The sequence below is a fragment of the Dipodomys merriami genome, unplaced genomic scaffold (assembly GCF_024711535.1).
Source record: "Dipodomys merriami isolate MVZ:Mamm:240054 unplaced genomic scaffold, mDipMer1.0.p SCAF_3823, whole genome shotgun sequence".
NCBI lineage: Eukaryota > Metazoa > Chordata > Mammalia > Rodentia > Heteromyidae > Dipodomys > Dipodomys merriami.
Genome location: NW_027205408.1, coordinates 1 through 15,455, shown reverse-complemented (window position 1 = coordinate 15,455; position 15,455 = coordinate 1). Strand labels below are relative to the sequence as shown.

The following is a 15,455-nucleotide window of genomic DNA, read 5'->3' as shown; positions in this document are numbered from 1 at the left end:
GTTTGTTACTAATCATGGTTGGTAAGTGATGGGAGGGAATATGACGTGATAGATTCATAAATACCAAAAAGTCAAGTAAAAAACTTGAAAAATTCCATGAATTTCCAAAGCAATTAAAAAATATTCAAAGCTAATTTTTTCCTTTCTCCAATTACATTTCCCCTTACAATGGTCATTATACTCCAGAATTAGAATTTTCTACATGTGCACCATTCAGATAACACTAAATTAAACAGTAAGTAAGCAATGCCTGCTATAAATACCACATCAACTATTCTAAGTACCTCAGGTAGAGATATGTCCAACTCCCTTTTCTGGATTCTCCCTGAGCTGAAATTTTCTGGATATTTTAATTACAATTACCACTCGACTAAGATCCTATAGGTAACAAAACTATAAAAAGTACACTTCTAGAAGACCAGACTCTCATCAAAGTGAGGAGACCTGGGATTCTTCATGGCACACATTCTTAACCTTGAAGGCTCCAAAGGAGATCAGCTGTGGTGGCCAGAGGGACAGGAGGCAGTAGAGATGTCCCATGTCTGTACCTACCGTCCCCCTCAAACCCATTTTCAAGCACATCTATAACCTAGAGACATTTCGATTGGCTCTTAGACTCACCTACATCCAAATCAAAGGTGATTTCTGGCCAGGTGGGTAGCTGTAACCCGAACTACTCAGGAGGCTGAAGATCATTGTTCAAAGTCTGCCTAGGTAACAAACTCTATGAAATTTTTATCACCAATTAACTACCAAAAAGCTAGAAGTAGAGCTGTGGCTCAAGTGGTAGAATGCTAGCCTTGAACAAAATTGCTCAGGGCAGTCCCAAGCCCCAAGTTTAAGCCTTAGGACCAGCATGTATGTGCAAGCGCGTGCACGCATGCACACGCACACTCACACACACAGGTGATCAGATTTACACAGTTATTTTAAATTAAAATCACTACCACAACCATCTTCACCACTTATGAATGAAGCATATTTTCCAACTCACTCTTCACTAATCTCAAGCTTTTTCTCCTTGCCACTAGCCTTAAAATACATGTTTTGTTTTTTAACCTTTTCATTTTTACTTATTTTAACCTTGATGTTTCATGATCACAGTCTTGGGTTATTTTTACCTTCGTGTGCATTTTAAGTCACACTTTGTTTCACTTTTTTCCCCACATTTCAAGTATACATAAAAGAGAATGACATTAACACAATGAACACTCATGTACTATTTGTGAACCAACTCAGCAAGAAATTCACATTTTGCCATATTTACTTCAGCTCTTTTTTTTTCCCCCAGGTTACAGTTGAAATCACTGTGCATACCCCTCCCTCCTCCAAATCCTTTTCCCTCCTTCTCAGAGATAGCCATTCCTCTGGTTTTTAACATGCCCATGCATTTTTAAACACTTTCAATACATACTCTTTATTATAGATATGCACATTTGTTTTTGCATGTTTTGGACATTACATAAATGGCAGCATGCTGTACAAATCATTCTGCAACTGTTTATTTTCACTCAACATTACATTCATTTTAACGACTGTTTAGAATTCCATTGTATGAATATACCATAACTTATCCATTCTCTTAGTGATGGATATTTAGGTTGCTTCCACATCTGTACTCTTATAGACAATGCTATATGAAGCTTTGTGTCTCCTTGGGTACACATTTGGGTTTGGAAGGGATTACCCTAGAAGTGGGCTGCACATCTTCACCTTGTCAGATTGCTCTCCAAAGTGACCGTACCAATTTATACTTTCTCCAGACGAGTATGAAAGTTTCCTTTGTTCCACATCCTCTCAAACACTTGGTATTACAAGGTTTTTACAAGTTTTTGCCAATCTGATGGGTATGAAAGAGAAACTTATAGTTTTTAATCTGCATGTCATGTAAGGATAATCAGGTTCTAGTAAATGTTTGACTATTGGATCACTTGTTTATGTTTAAACACATTTCCCCTTTATTTTATTGTCAGCTTAGCATAGCAACTAACCACAGAGACTCTGCATCTAGGCTTAACTAGATTCAAAGTTTGGCTTCAGCACATCTACCTAATATGCTTGGCCTCTATCTCAGTATCAACCTCTCACAGCTGTAAGGGTTTTACAAGTAAATATGTAGAAAGTACTTAGAAGAGCATCAGCCATGTTGTAAAGTATAGCACTATTTTACCCTTTAAGAGATTATTGCCAAAATTATTTTTCCAATTGGATGTTTTCAATATTTCAATATGTACTTTCTAAATTTTTAAGATTCAATTATTTCAGCATAATTTTAGCATTCTTGGTTTGAATCAGTATATTCCCCTTTTTCTGGAATTAATCTAAAATATTTAAAATATTCCATTGCAGTTCCTTTAAAGTTAAATTCTTGCTTTCACAAAGCAAATAAGAAGTCTGGCCCTGTGGAACTGAGGAGTGGCATCCTTACCTGAATTGGGTGGAGGGCAGATGCTTTGTCCCTAGCTAACCCTGCAGCTGCTCAGCCAGATTCCCATGGCAGATCTAGCATCACTTTGAGTTTCCAAACATCTCAATCCTTGCAATTTATCTATAAACCATTCTTTAGGGCATATGTACTCCTGTATTGGTGGCACATCTTACCGTTGACAACATTCCTAAGTCACATCATCTACTAACTTCATCAAAAGGTAGACTCTGAAAACATTTTCCCTATACTGCTGTGCCAATCACAGGGACAATGTGTGAGATAGGAAACTTGAGCAAGACCTAGTTATCAAACCTTCAGGTACCAAGGAGGCATCCAACTCATATTGGTCTTTGCCTAATAAGGAACAATGGGCTCTTAAGTGGGGCTAATCTGCCCGCAGGGGAAGCAGTGTTCAATGACATGCTAGGACATCAAGGAGGTACAAGGATAAATCCTACCCTGCTCTTGGCTTTTACCTCGCCAAGCTAGCAGGCCTCAGTGTTTCTACCTTCATTTATCTCCTCTCTCAGAAGGGTTTTAGGAGGATCTCCTCATGTATCTAGCAATAAGTACTAAGGAAAACAAATTACTCCGGTCTGCTCTTAGCTCTGAGAGCTAGAGGATAACCTCTTCCCACAAAGGTTTCAGACAAGTACCTCAATTTACCCAAGAGGCTAGCCAAGTTGTAAACCTATCCATCTGCTCTTGAAAGCACACAGATTCACCTTCATACAGCATAGAATATCTGCAACTCTGGACCTCGCCAGAGGCAATAACCTAGATATTTGCAGCTCATTCTTTGTCAGAACCAGTTGAGAACAGTGGTATTGATGAAAGACTGTGTTAAGCCCATCCAATCCTCTAGTCTAGAAAGCCTCAGATTATCCATGGTTTAAGCCACCTAAAAGCTGCATAATGTTAATATAGCAGTATTCTCCAAGGTGGATGGATTACTGGTGATTTTTATTTTCTTCTTTTTAAACTCTTGTATTTTCCAAATTTTCTACCATGAGAATGTGTTCTGTTTATAATAAAAGAAAAACACAGTAAGTGTTATTTTTTAAGCTACATTCTAAGAACATACTATCTTCCCCACTCCCACATCCCAATATGAAATGCTTCTACTGAAAAACAACTGATTATCAGGCTCCCAGCTGTCATGACTTCACCAAAAAACCCATTTGTAAAACTACAAACTGCATTTCCAAAAGAAAAAAAGCATTTTCTTCTTGTGAACAGTGATAGTGCTAAGATTTTTTTCTACTTTATCATTCAATTAACATTACTAGCAAGGCATAAAAATTTATTTCAGATGCAAATATGAAAAGGTCATGCATATATCAAATCCATTTCTTAAAATTGCAAGTTTTTTTTCTAAAAAGGGGAATGGAAAGATGTATAAGCAAGAGTAATAGAGGGGTGAATGTGATAAAATTATATTATATCCATGAGTGGAAATATCATAATGAATCCCTTCACATTGTATAATATTTGCATAAATAAATGAGAAATTTCTCCAACTAAGCCGCTAGTGTCTTGTGAACAATGAGTACTTGCTCTCAGGATCCTAGATTTAACTAGGTTTTCTACTTGTAAGGCTCTGAATATTTTTCTACAGTGGATGTACTATTAGATCACCTTAAGCCCTTCTAACAGAAAAGCAGGACATAATGAAATACAATAGTCTATATTGCTAGATATTCCTATTTATAATTTATGTCCTAATTTTTAACTAAGGCTGGGTGTCAATGGCTTACACTTGTAATCCTAACTTAGGAGGCTAAGATCTGAGTATCATGGTTCAAGTCCAACCCGGGCAGGAAAATTCATGAGAGTCATCTCCAATTAATCACCAAGAGCTGAAGTGGAACTGTGGATCAAGTGGTAGAGCACTAAGCCTTGAGCACAAAAGCTCAAGAGACAGTGCACCCAGATTCTGAGTTCAAGTCCTAGGACTGACATGAGACAGAGAGAGAGAGACAGACAAGACAGGAAGAGAGGGAGGAAGGGAGGGGAAGAAAAAGAAAGAGAGAGAGAAAGAAAGAAAGAAAAAAAGAAAGAGAGAAAGAGAGAAGGAAAGAAGAAAGAAAGAAAGAAAGAAAGAAAGAAAGAAAGAAAGAAAGAAAGAAAGAAAGAAAGAAAGGAAGAGAAGGAAGAAAGGAAGAAAGGAAGAAAGGAAGGAAGAAAGGAAGGAAGAAAGGAAGGAAGAAAGGAAGAAAGAAAGAAAGAAAGAAAGAAAGAAAGAAAGAAAGAAAGATTAGTTTAACTAAGGGGGACTAAAATCATGATAGTGCCTATCTAATTCTTTTTCAACTGGTAAGTAAAAGCTCAGTTTTAATTCAACATATGGAACTAAGAATTAATTATGATTCCATTCTAAGAGTAATGCCATTATATTTCTGTACTTGTTCTCACTTATAAAGCACATTTAAATTTTCATACCAAGACAAACAGATAACATATATAGCAAAAATGCTTATGCCAAAATTCTACAGATTTAATAGAGCAAAAGGAGCCAACATGCTTTTTTTTTTTTTTTTGGCCAGTCGTGGGGCTTGAACTCTGGGTTTGGGCTCTGTCCCTAAGCTCTTCAGCTCAAGGCAAGTGCTCTACCACTTGAGCTACAGCGCCACTTCCGCTAACATGCTATAGGATATTAACATCATACATCTGTGTTTAAATGCGGGCATCACTACTTGCTAGTTGGTCCTCAAGTAAAATCTGGAGATGGTGGGTGCCAAGGGATTTAAATAAACCTGTGAAATAATGCACCCATGTGCTTTCACTCCACAGCTGCTGTGTCGCAGTTATGCATCAAGTCTATGGTGTTCTTTTTAACCCTTCACTATTTCTGATAAAGAGCTATGGCAGGGGTGTGTTGGACACCTTTAAAATAGCAATGTTTCCCCCAAATGGGCATTTAGCCTAACAATTCAGTAACTGGGACACATTATTAAACTTACCTAAGCTGTCCAGTACGAAGAAAACAAAGAGCTCGGTTACCATAAAGAACGTAGCACTCAGGTCTTAAAATAGAAGTAAATACTTAGTCAGCAAAGCACACATTACACAGCAAACAAACAAAAATTATACTGAAAACATAAGGACTAAAAAACTTTAAAAACTTTACATCTATGTGGCAGAACAGAAAGTACATAGGATTCTGAGCTATAACTGGCTGCTTCTGGGCCTTCACTACCTCAGTAACCTTGTTCAAACTACTGCTCTCATGAATAATTCTTATTGTAACTTCAGGTTATTGGAAGGATTAGATGAGATGTACTATTTCAAAGCTACAGTGTAGGCTGAAATTGTAATTACTTATAGAAATCAGACATCCAACCTTGACAAAGAACCCAGGCAAAGTAAGCCTATAAACTGCAATGGTAACTTTGCAGCTTCCAGTTTTGTTCAGAATGGATTCTTTTCTGAGTCTTCCTCAGCTGAACAGAGAAGCAGCAACTGGATTCATTTGTGGAAATAAAGGAGAAAAGCAGGTGTATAGAGCATCCTACAAAGCTGTAATGGTCAGTAGAAACAGGTATATACAGGCATACATGCGAATTATACATATATATGTTAAATATATATTAGAAATATGTGTGTGTAATCTTCTGTTATATACCTGAAGGAAAACTACAAACTTCTAAAAGTTGAGTGACAAGGGAGAGAGAGAGAGAGAGAGAGAGCACATGCATTCTCTCACAATTACAACTATTTTCTTACAAAAGGTCCCTCAAAGAAAGTAAAACCAGCATGGGCAGCAAACTTTTTTTTTTTTTTTTTTTTTTTAATTGATGGGGCTTGAATGCAGGGCCTGAGCACTGTCTCTAAACCTCTTGGTGCTTGACTAGCATTCTACCACTTGAGCCACATCACCACTTCCAGTTTTTGAGTGGTTAATTGGAGATAAGAGTCTCACGGAGGGCTGGGAAGGTGGCTCAGTGGTAGAGTGCTTGCCTTGCATGCATGAGGCCCTGGGTTCCATTCCTCAGCACCACATAAACAGTGGTGCTATGGTTCAAGTGTAAAGTGCTAGCCTTGAGCTGAAGAGCTGAGGGACAGCACCTAGGCACAGAGCTCAGGCCCCATGACCCCCCCCCAAAAAAAAAAGTAGTCATGGAGACTTTTTTCCACATGCTGGCTTTGAACCATGATCCTCAGATCTCAGCCTCCTTAATAGCTAGATTGCAGGCATGTGCCACCAGTGCCTGACTTATTTATTGATTGATTTATTGCCAGTCCTGGGGCTTGAACTCTGGGCCTTGGTGCTGTCCCTGAGCTCCTTTTGCTCAAGGCGAGTGCTCTTATCACTTGAGCTACAATGTCACTTCCTTGGGCAGTATCTTATGTTTTTTGTTTTGTTTTGTTTTTTGGTGGGTCATGGGGCAAGAACTCTGGGCCCGAACGCTCTTCAGCTCAAGGTTAGCGCTCTACACTTGAGCCACAGTGCCACTTCCGACTTTTTCTGCTTATGTGGTACTGAGGAATCAAACCCAGGGCCTCATGCATGCTAGGCAAGCACTCTACCACTGAGCCACCCCCTTCCCAGCCCCTGGGCAGCATCTTATGTACGCCTTTTGACCAGTTAACAATTTTGAGAGTGATTAATTGACAGGAAAATAAGAAGACATCAGAGATGGCCCTACGAAGGAGCAGGTTAGAGCCAAATCTACTCTTTTGTCTGACTGGCTTGAGTTATATTACTTGATGGGCTCATATATTCAGGCTCTTGGATACAACTACAACCTAGATCTGTAAAGTCTGTTCTGCATAGCAAACTGGAAGATACCTGCGATTCCTCATACCACTTTTGTTTTGCCTAACTCCTAACTTTATCTGCCACATAGAAAGGGTTTCATTATTCTTTCTCTTACCTATATTCAATGGCTCTGGTGTAATAGATAATAGCTACATCAAATCTTTGGTTGGAAAATTCTTCATTTCCTTTCATTCTCATCAGTTCTCCTTGCTGAGAAACCAAGGTGAAAGAAAATTCATCAATTAGCTACAAAGATAATCAAGAACCCAATACCTGGAAAAAAATGAATCTGGGTTTCTACCTTGAAATAATCTAGGAGATTACCTATGGAAAAAATGAAAATGTAATCTCCACTACTATAGCATATACAGTCAGCCTTCTGTATTTTTGAGTGCTGGCTGCAGATTCTGTATTTATGTAATCTCCAGTACTATGGCATATACAGTCGGCCTTCTATATTTTATTTATTTTTTGGCCTTCTATATTTATGAGTGCTGGTTGCAGATTCAATGAAGCACAGATAAAAAATATTTAGGAAGAGAATATATTGAATATGTTATTTGTCATTATTTTCTAAGCAATATAATTAAAAAAACTATATAGATAGCATTTGTATTGTACTAGGTACTATAAATAATACAGAGATGGTGTGAAATATACAGAAACATGTATACATTATTTTATATGAGGGTTGGGGACATCTGCAGATTTTGGTATCAGAGGGTGGCCTATTACCAATCCTTCCCAAACTGAAAGGCAACTATATATTGAAGCAAAGTTTTCTCTAATACTCAATTCTACTTGTTAAAGGACTATTTACTGGGTAAACAAAAGATATATTATAAATAGACATTAAAATAATTGTTTTTTGATGGTACTATTTGGCAAGCCCACTTTCTCTTTTTTCTCACTTCTTCTGAGGCCCACTTTTAAATATCCGTAAGTTATAGCAAGCCAAAAAATGAGATACAAGGTAGAATTTTGGCTTTTGGTTAGCAAGCAAGGTATTACTCAATAAATTTTATTATTTGAAGTAACAAATTAATCAGGTAGATAGATAGTGATTTTAAGGCCCTGTGTTTGATTCCTAGCAAAAAAATCAGTAACTTATATGCAGTGCTGATTAATTATGAACAATGACACTTCAGGTTAGCAAGAACGCCAACAAAAGATGCTATGAACAGAACCAAACTTTTTTTTGTCGGTCATGGGGCTTGATCTGGGCTTGGGCACTGTCCCTGCGCTCTTTAGCTCAAGGCACTCTACAGTTTGAGCCACAGCACCACTTCTGATTTTCTAGTGGTTTTTATTGGAGATAAGAGTCTCACGGACTTTCCTGCCTGGGCTGGCTTTGAACTGTCATCCTCAGATCTCAGCCTCCCGAGTAGCTAGGATTACAGGTGTGAGCCACTGGCGCCCAGCTAGAACCAAAACTTTTTACTTCATTCAAATTTATAAAAATTAAAGGGCTAGAGGCATGGCTCAAGGGGTAGAGCATCAGCCAAATAAGGTGAACTAGTATAGGCCTCTGAGTTCAAGCCTCAGTAGTGGCAACAAACAAAAATAATAATATGCTCATTCACCGGGCACTAGTGCCTCACACCTATTATCCAAGATATTCATTTCAAGCCAGCTCAGGCAGAAGAGAAACTTCAAGACTCCATCTCAACCAGTAAAATACTGAATGGGAGACAGAGCTCAAATAGTAAAGCACCAGCTGTGAACAAGCACAAGTGAGAGGCCCTAAGTTCAATACACACACACACACACACACACACACACACACACACACACACACACACACACACACACACACACACACACACACAAAATAAAATAAATGAGCATATTGTAAATTATTCCTTAAAATGTGAATTAAAATCATTATTGAATGAACTATATGATATGTGAATTACATCTTAATAAGGCTGTTAAGCTGGGCACAATGGCTCATGCCTTTAATTCTAGCTGCCTAGGAAGAAAAGATTCAGAAAACAAAGCTCAAGGCCTGTCTAGATAAAAAAATTATTATGATCTCATCTCAACAAATAAGCAGCAAATGTGGTAGGGCACATGTATGAGCCTAGATATGGGAAGGCACAGGCAGGAGGAGCAGCAGCAGGCTAGACCAGGCAAAAGGAGTTGGAAGCCTATCTCAGGTAGTAGTACTCATATAGAAAGTACAGAACCCCATTATCATAAATAACAAATAAACTTGTTAATATCTCAGCTAAAGTCTTTAATTGAGAAAAATCAAATTTCAACTTTAAATTAACAAAAATATATTAGAAAATTCTCATCAGTATATAATTTCTTCTTTTAAATTTTTCTAACTCAAAGTTTATTAAAAATTCCCTTAAATGTATTACACAATTTTTTTTTTTTCGGTCTGTCATGAGCCTAAACTCTGGGTCTGGGCACTGTCCCTGAGCTCTTCAGCTCAAGGCTAGCACTGTACCACTTGAGCCACGGTGCCACTTACAGCTCTTTCTGCTTATGTGGTGCTGAGGAATGGAACACAGGGCCTCATGCATGCAAAGCAAACACTCTACCACTGAGCCACCTTCCCAGCCTCTGTATTACACAATTTTACATCAATTCTGCATACTGTTATCAATTAACAATTTTGTTATTAACTTCCTGACTACTGGAGAGTTTTAACTGCTATGCTTTCAAACATATTTACAGGTAGAGATGTGTCCTCACCTCTGTACAGTCCACACAGCTTTGACCTTTAAATTCTTCAAGCAAATTGCAATTCTCCGTCACAACTCTAGTTATATGATACTTATCTTAGTTTTATTTTTAGAAGAGACAGACACAAAGGGAGAGACAGATAAAGAGAGAATCTGTTAATAAAAACAAACTATATTGATATTCCTCTAATTCTTAGCTTAAGTAAGTCCATAAAGTTCATTAAATTACTGTAGTTCCAAAAAGCCTATGTTTCTTGTAATCTTTCATATGTATATTTGAAAATACACAACTTAGCATGCTACAGAAAACTGATTTATTGCTTGCTCTAAGTTACTCTGTTTCTATTTCTAGTAATAAGGAACCAGCTCTTATCATTGCACTAATTATTACTCAGTAATTCAGAAAATGCTGTCATAACATTTTACAATCAGGACTCAATTACTCAAGATAATCCAAAAGACATTACCAAGGTGCATTGTTCAATAAAACTACATAACACTGGTAAACTGTCTTCTACAGTATTTTAGTATACCAAATAAAGTGTTAAAAAAAATTTTTTTCCTGTCATAGGCTTTACTAGTCACAGGGCTTGAACTCAGGGCTTGGGCACTGTTCCTGAGCTCTTTTGCTCAAGCTAGAGCTCTACTACTTTGAGCCACAACTCCATTTCTGGTTTCTGAAGAGTCTTATGAGCTTTTTTGCCCAGGCTGGTTTTGAACTGCAATCCTCAGATCTCAGCCTCCTGAGTAGCTACGATTACAGGTGTGAGTCACGGCGCCTGGCTAAACTTTTTAAATATTTGACTCTTCATAAATGAAATATATTGATGATGAGAAGTTATTGGAAATAGTAATCTTATAAAAATTTAATAAACTAATTACAATACAGTAGATAATTAAGTTACTGAAAGTGTCCAAAGTTATCAAGCCTCATCAGCCTTTATATTATTTATATATATTTATAGATATTGTCTGTTGTATATATATATAGTTTATATATATATATATAAATTATTCCACCACAATTATAGTTAAAACTCTAGCCATATGTATTCCTCTCCAACAGAATACCTAAAATTTGAGATTCAAGAAAACTTATGGAGCAGAGTCAGGAGAATAATGGTTCAAGATCAGCCTAGGCAAAAGCCAAGGAGATCCTTTCTCAAAAACAAGCTAGGCATGGTGCTACAACCCTGTTATCCCAGTTACCCTGAAGGTAGAGGTAGGAGGATCTCCATTAGAGGCCAGATGCAGAAGGTTAATTTAAGACCCTATCAGAAGAAACAAATCTTACAAAAACACAACAAATATACTGGAGGGAATGGCTCAGTTCATTTAGGCCTTCAGTTCATTCCCTAGTACTGAAAAAGAAGGATCTAGGAAGGTGAACAAATAAATAATACTAAGAGACAGAGCAAGGTTCTAGGAGAAAAAACACTGGCATTGAGATTAGAGAAAATTTTTGAGTTATTATCTAAATTCTACTAGTTACTTTGTACACTGCAGAAAAATCACTTATCTTCTCAAATTCTTCTACAACAGATATTAGCAGCAACCCTTTAGGGCAGTTTTATAAAGGAGAGAGGAAAATGTGAGAGAATCAGAAATAAGCCCATAATGGTGCCTAATGCATGATACTGCTTCTCTGCTTTCTAAAACAAAATCTGACCTAAAATTAGAGGCCTCCAAACTAATGAAGAAAACCTCTGTGACACATACAGTAGCTAAAAAACCTATCAAGAGAGATCTGTACTTAATTCCTCTCCTCCAGAATTCAAGTCAATACACAGTATTTGCTATCTTTTCAGTGAAGATGCAAATTACTGGCCATCATACCTAATAAGAAGCCAAAAAGTTCCTATTTCAAGATTCCTAAAACCATGCTATAAAAACACTGTTAGTCATCAAGTGCTTTAAAGGACAAAATTTCACAAAGTAAGGAAATATGTAAGATAATCTCCTCATACATCAAAGAATAGTAGATTCATCAGGAAAATGAAAATCATGTTAGCGTCTGTTACTTTTATGAATGACAGACATGAGCCATAGCTATCAGCTCTTTCTCTATTATATAGAATAACTACCAACCATCTTTTTTTTTAATATGTCAAAAAAGTAAAGCAGAAAATAGAGAATAAACCTAACTACAAGGGCTAGGTGCCAATGGCTCACCCCAGTCATCCTAGGTACTCAAAACCATCCTGAGCAGACAAATCTGAGAAATTCTTCTCTCCAATTAACCAGCCAAAAAAAAAAAAGCCAAGCCCAGCGCCGGTGGCTCATGCCTGTAATCCTAGCTACTCAGGAGGCTGAGATCTGAGGATCTCGGTTCAATGCCAGCCCCGGCAGGAAAGTCCGTGAGACTCTTAGCTCCAATAAACCACTAGAAAACCAGAAGTGGTTGTTGTACCCCCGTCGCAGGACCCCCACCAAGAAGACCACCGAGAGTCAGACGTTCCAAAATACAAAAAGCAAGGCTTTATTCAGGCGGGCCACAGCTCGGGCCTCGTCCTACACACCAACACAGCAGAGCTCAGGAGGAAGGCCCTGAGCTGAAATTTCACAGGGCTTATAAAGGCAAAAACCACAAAGTTACAGCAACCAGATGTGTTAAGAGGACATTCTAGGGCGATAAGGGGTGATAGGGGGTTATCAGACCATTTCGGCCACGACAATAAAGGGCAGGGAGTTAGCAGACCATTTGGGCTAGGGCAATAAAGGGCAGTAGGGGGTATCTGTGAAGCGAAGGAAGTTTGTGGCCACAGATAACTCTGTTCTTGGGATTTATGTGCGTTCTGGTTAACTTCAACACGGACAGGTCAGTTCCTGGAATGTATGTTTGCTCTAGGTCACTCATAATTTAACATAAATGACAGAATGGCTGATGCCTCAAAATGGAGTTACTTCAACTCTTCATGGTGCTGTGGCTCAAGCGGTAGAGCGCTCACCTTGAGCTGAAGAGCGCAGGGACAGCGCCCAGGCCCAGAGTTCGAGCCCTAGGACCAACCAAAAAAAAAAAAAAAAGCCAAAAGTAAAGTGTAGCTCAAGTGGCAGATCACCAACCTTGAGAGCAAAAGACCCCAAGTTCAAGCTTCAGAATGAGCACAAACAACAAAATGAACAAACAAAAACCCTAAACCTGACAAGGTTAAAACTCTTACTGAAGTATTATAACAGAAGAAAAACATTTTTCAAATGTTCTTAAGACAAATCAGAGACACATAACTATACATCCCATTTTCCTGAATACCTTTAAAAACCCAGTGAACAAGTTACAACACTTACACTTACATTCAGTAAAGAAAATACTTAACATAGGCCAACATTTGTCCACTGATCCTAATTTGGGAAGAATGGTTACATCGCCCGTATATTTTATCCAATTTAAAGCTTCCTCCATTGCCAAGATTTTCTGTTTCAAAAGATGTGAGTATTAATTCTAAACTTGTACATGGCATTATACATTTATATTATACAGCATTTCAGATACTTAATACAAACCTTATACAACTCCCTATTTTCATTATTCCATCAAGCAGTGGAGAAGACTAGGACCCCAACATACAAATTAACAGAAACCATGGTCATACATGTTACATTTTCAAGTGATGTCAGGCCACCCTCAGAGCTTAAGATGCTTCACAACTTGAAAGAGGCTCACAACTTGAAAGGGGCTGCCCTAGGCAGAGGGGGAATGCAAAATAAAACAGACTGGGATTCAGATCTTATCTAAACTAGGGATTCCATCTTTATCCCTAAGGCTAAAGTTACAAATTAAGGTTTGCCTTAGGCAATATATACTTTACTCAGTCTGTGGAAAATAAAAAAATCAGATAAAACATTTGCTGAGCAAACTGGACCATCAGTGCAATGATTCTCATAAAGAGTCAAAAGTTGGCACAACCTTTATCCTTATTTCAGCATTTTATTATTTCCCTTCCCCTCCCTAAATCAGAAAAACGTATATACAAGATGCAGAACACCAAAATCAAATACAATGAAAACAGGGGTTATACCATAACAAAATGCTGAAATAAGGATAAGAGGTTGACCCATTGTAACAATGAGATGTACAAGACACTATGTTGAAAACTAACTTTACAATTTGGGGTGGGGGAGCTGGGAAGGTGGCTCAGCGGTAGAGTGCTTGCCTTGCATGCATGAGGCCCTAGGTTCGATTCCTCAACACCACATAAGCAAAAAGAAAAAAAGCCAGAAGTGGCGCAGTGGCTCAAGTGGTAGAGTGCTAGCCTTGAGCTGAAGAGCTGAGGGACAGCGCCCAGGCCCAGAGTTCAGGCCCCATGACCAGACCCAAAAAACAAAACAAAAAAACAATTTGGGGTGGGGGAAGGAGGATCTGAGTTGGGGAGATAAGACAGGGAAGGGATGGTAGGGGAAAAACAAAGGAGGGGGTAACAATGCTTGATAGAAAATGTACTCATTACCTTACTCATGTAACTGTAACCCCTCTGTATAGTATCTTTACAATAAAAAAAATATAAAAATTTTTTTAAGTTGGCACAAATATTATTCATGCCTGTAGTATCTAAAATATCTTCAGAAATTTAGTAGCTGAGCTGTCAATGTTGGTATCAGGTTTGAAAGAAATGTAGATATTTATCACTGCTTCTGGAGATTACCTAGTAATAATGTATCAAAGACATAATAATTTCATCTGGGGAAATGTATGCCCACTAAAAAAATCTAGCTTAAAGAAAAAATTAGATATAAAGAAGCTCTTAAGTTACATGGTGGATTTTAAGATTGCATAAGCAAAACACAGAAATCAATACTACCAAATACTGGTGTAATGTTGAGTATATAAACTGAATAATCAAAAAATGAACAGTGTGATGACTGCTGCTTAATTAATGGCTAATGCTGGGTTCAATACCTATGTATTTAATACTTACATTTTCTATTTTATAACCGATTCTCAGTAAGCCTTCAATAAGAAATGAATCATTCTGAAAAATAAAAAAGCAGTTTTCCTTTATTCCATGAACTTTACTTGAATTTTCTAATGGGGAAAAAAAATCTTACATTTTAGGAATACTCATGCATCGAACAAAATATGTACACACACACACACACACACACACACACAAACACACACATACTGTGCATATGTATATATGTGTGTTGCTCATGGGCTTGAACACAGGGCCTCAGTGCTATCCTTTGGCTTTTTTCTTTGGCTCTTTTGTTGTGGGGCTTGAACTCTGTGCCTGGGCACTGTCCCTCATCTCTTCAGCTCAAGGCTAGCGCTCTACTAATTGAGCCACAGCGCCACTTCCAGTTTTCTGGTGGTTTATTAGAGATAAGAGTCTCATGAACTTTCCTGCCCGGGCTGGCTTTGAACCGTTATCCTCAGATCTCAGCCTCCTGAGTAGCTAAGATTATGGTATGAGCCACTGGTGCCTGGCTCCCTTAGCTCTTTTGATTAAGCCCAGCACTCCAGCACTTTGAGACACAGCTCCATTTCTGGTTTACTGGCCATTAATTGGAGATAAGAGTCTCACAGACTTTCCTGCCAGGGCTGGCTTTGAACAGAAATCTTCAGATCTTA

General features: G+C 38.1%; 1 protein-coding gene across 1 annotated transcript; it reads right to left on the bottom strand.

The window, feature by feature from the left end:
• Positions 1-903: 903 nt before the first annotated feature.
• On the bottom strand, positions 904-14,849 carry LOC138805050 (E3 ubiquitin-protein ligase TTC3-like). Its single transcript, XM_069989605.1, has 6 exons — positions 14,800-14,849; positions 13,178-13,298; positions 9,897-9,982; positions 7,306-7,400; positions 5,392-5,454; positions 904-1,840 (listed from the first exon to the last, which is right to left on the bottom strand). Exons 2-6 carry the CDS (start codon positions 13,284-13,286, stop codon positions 1,798-1,800), a joined length of 396 nt encoding a protein of 131 aa, XP_069845706.1. The 5' UTR covers positions 13,287-13,298; positions 14,800-14,849; the 3' UTR covers positions 904-1,797.
• Between the last annotated feature and the right edge of the window lie 606 nt (positions 14,850-15,455).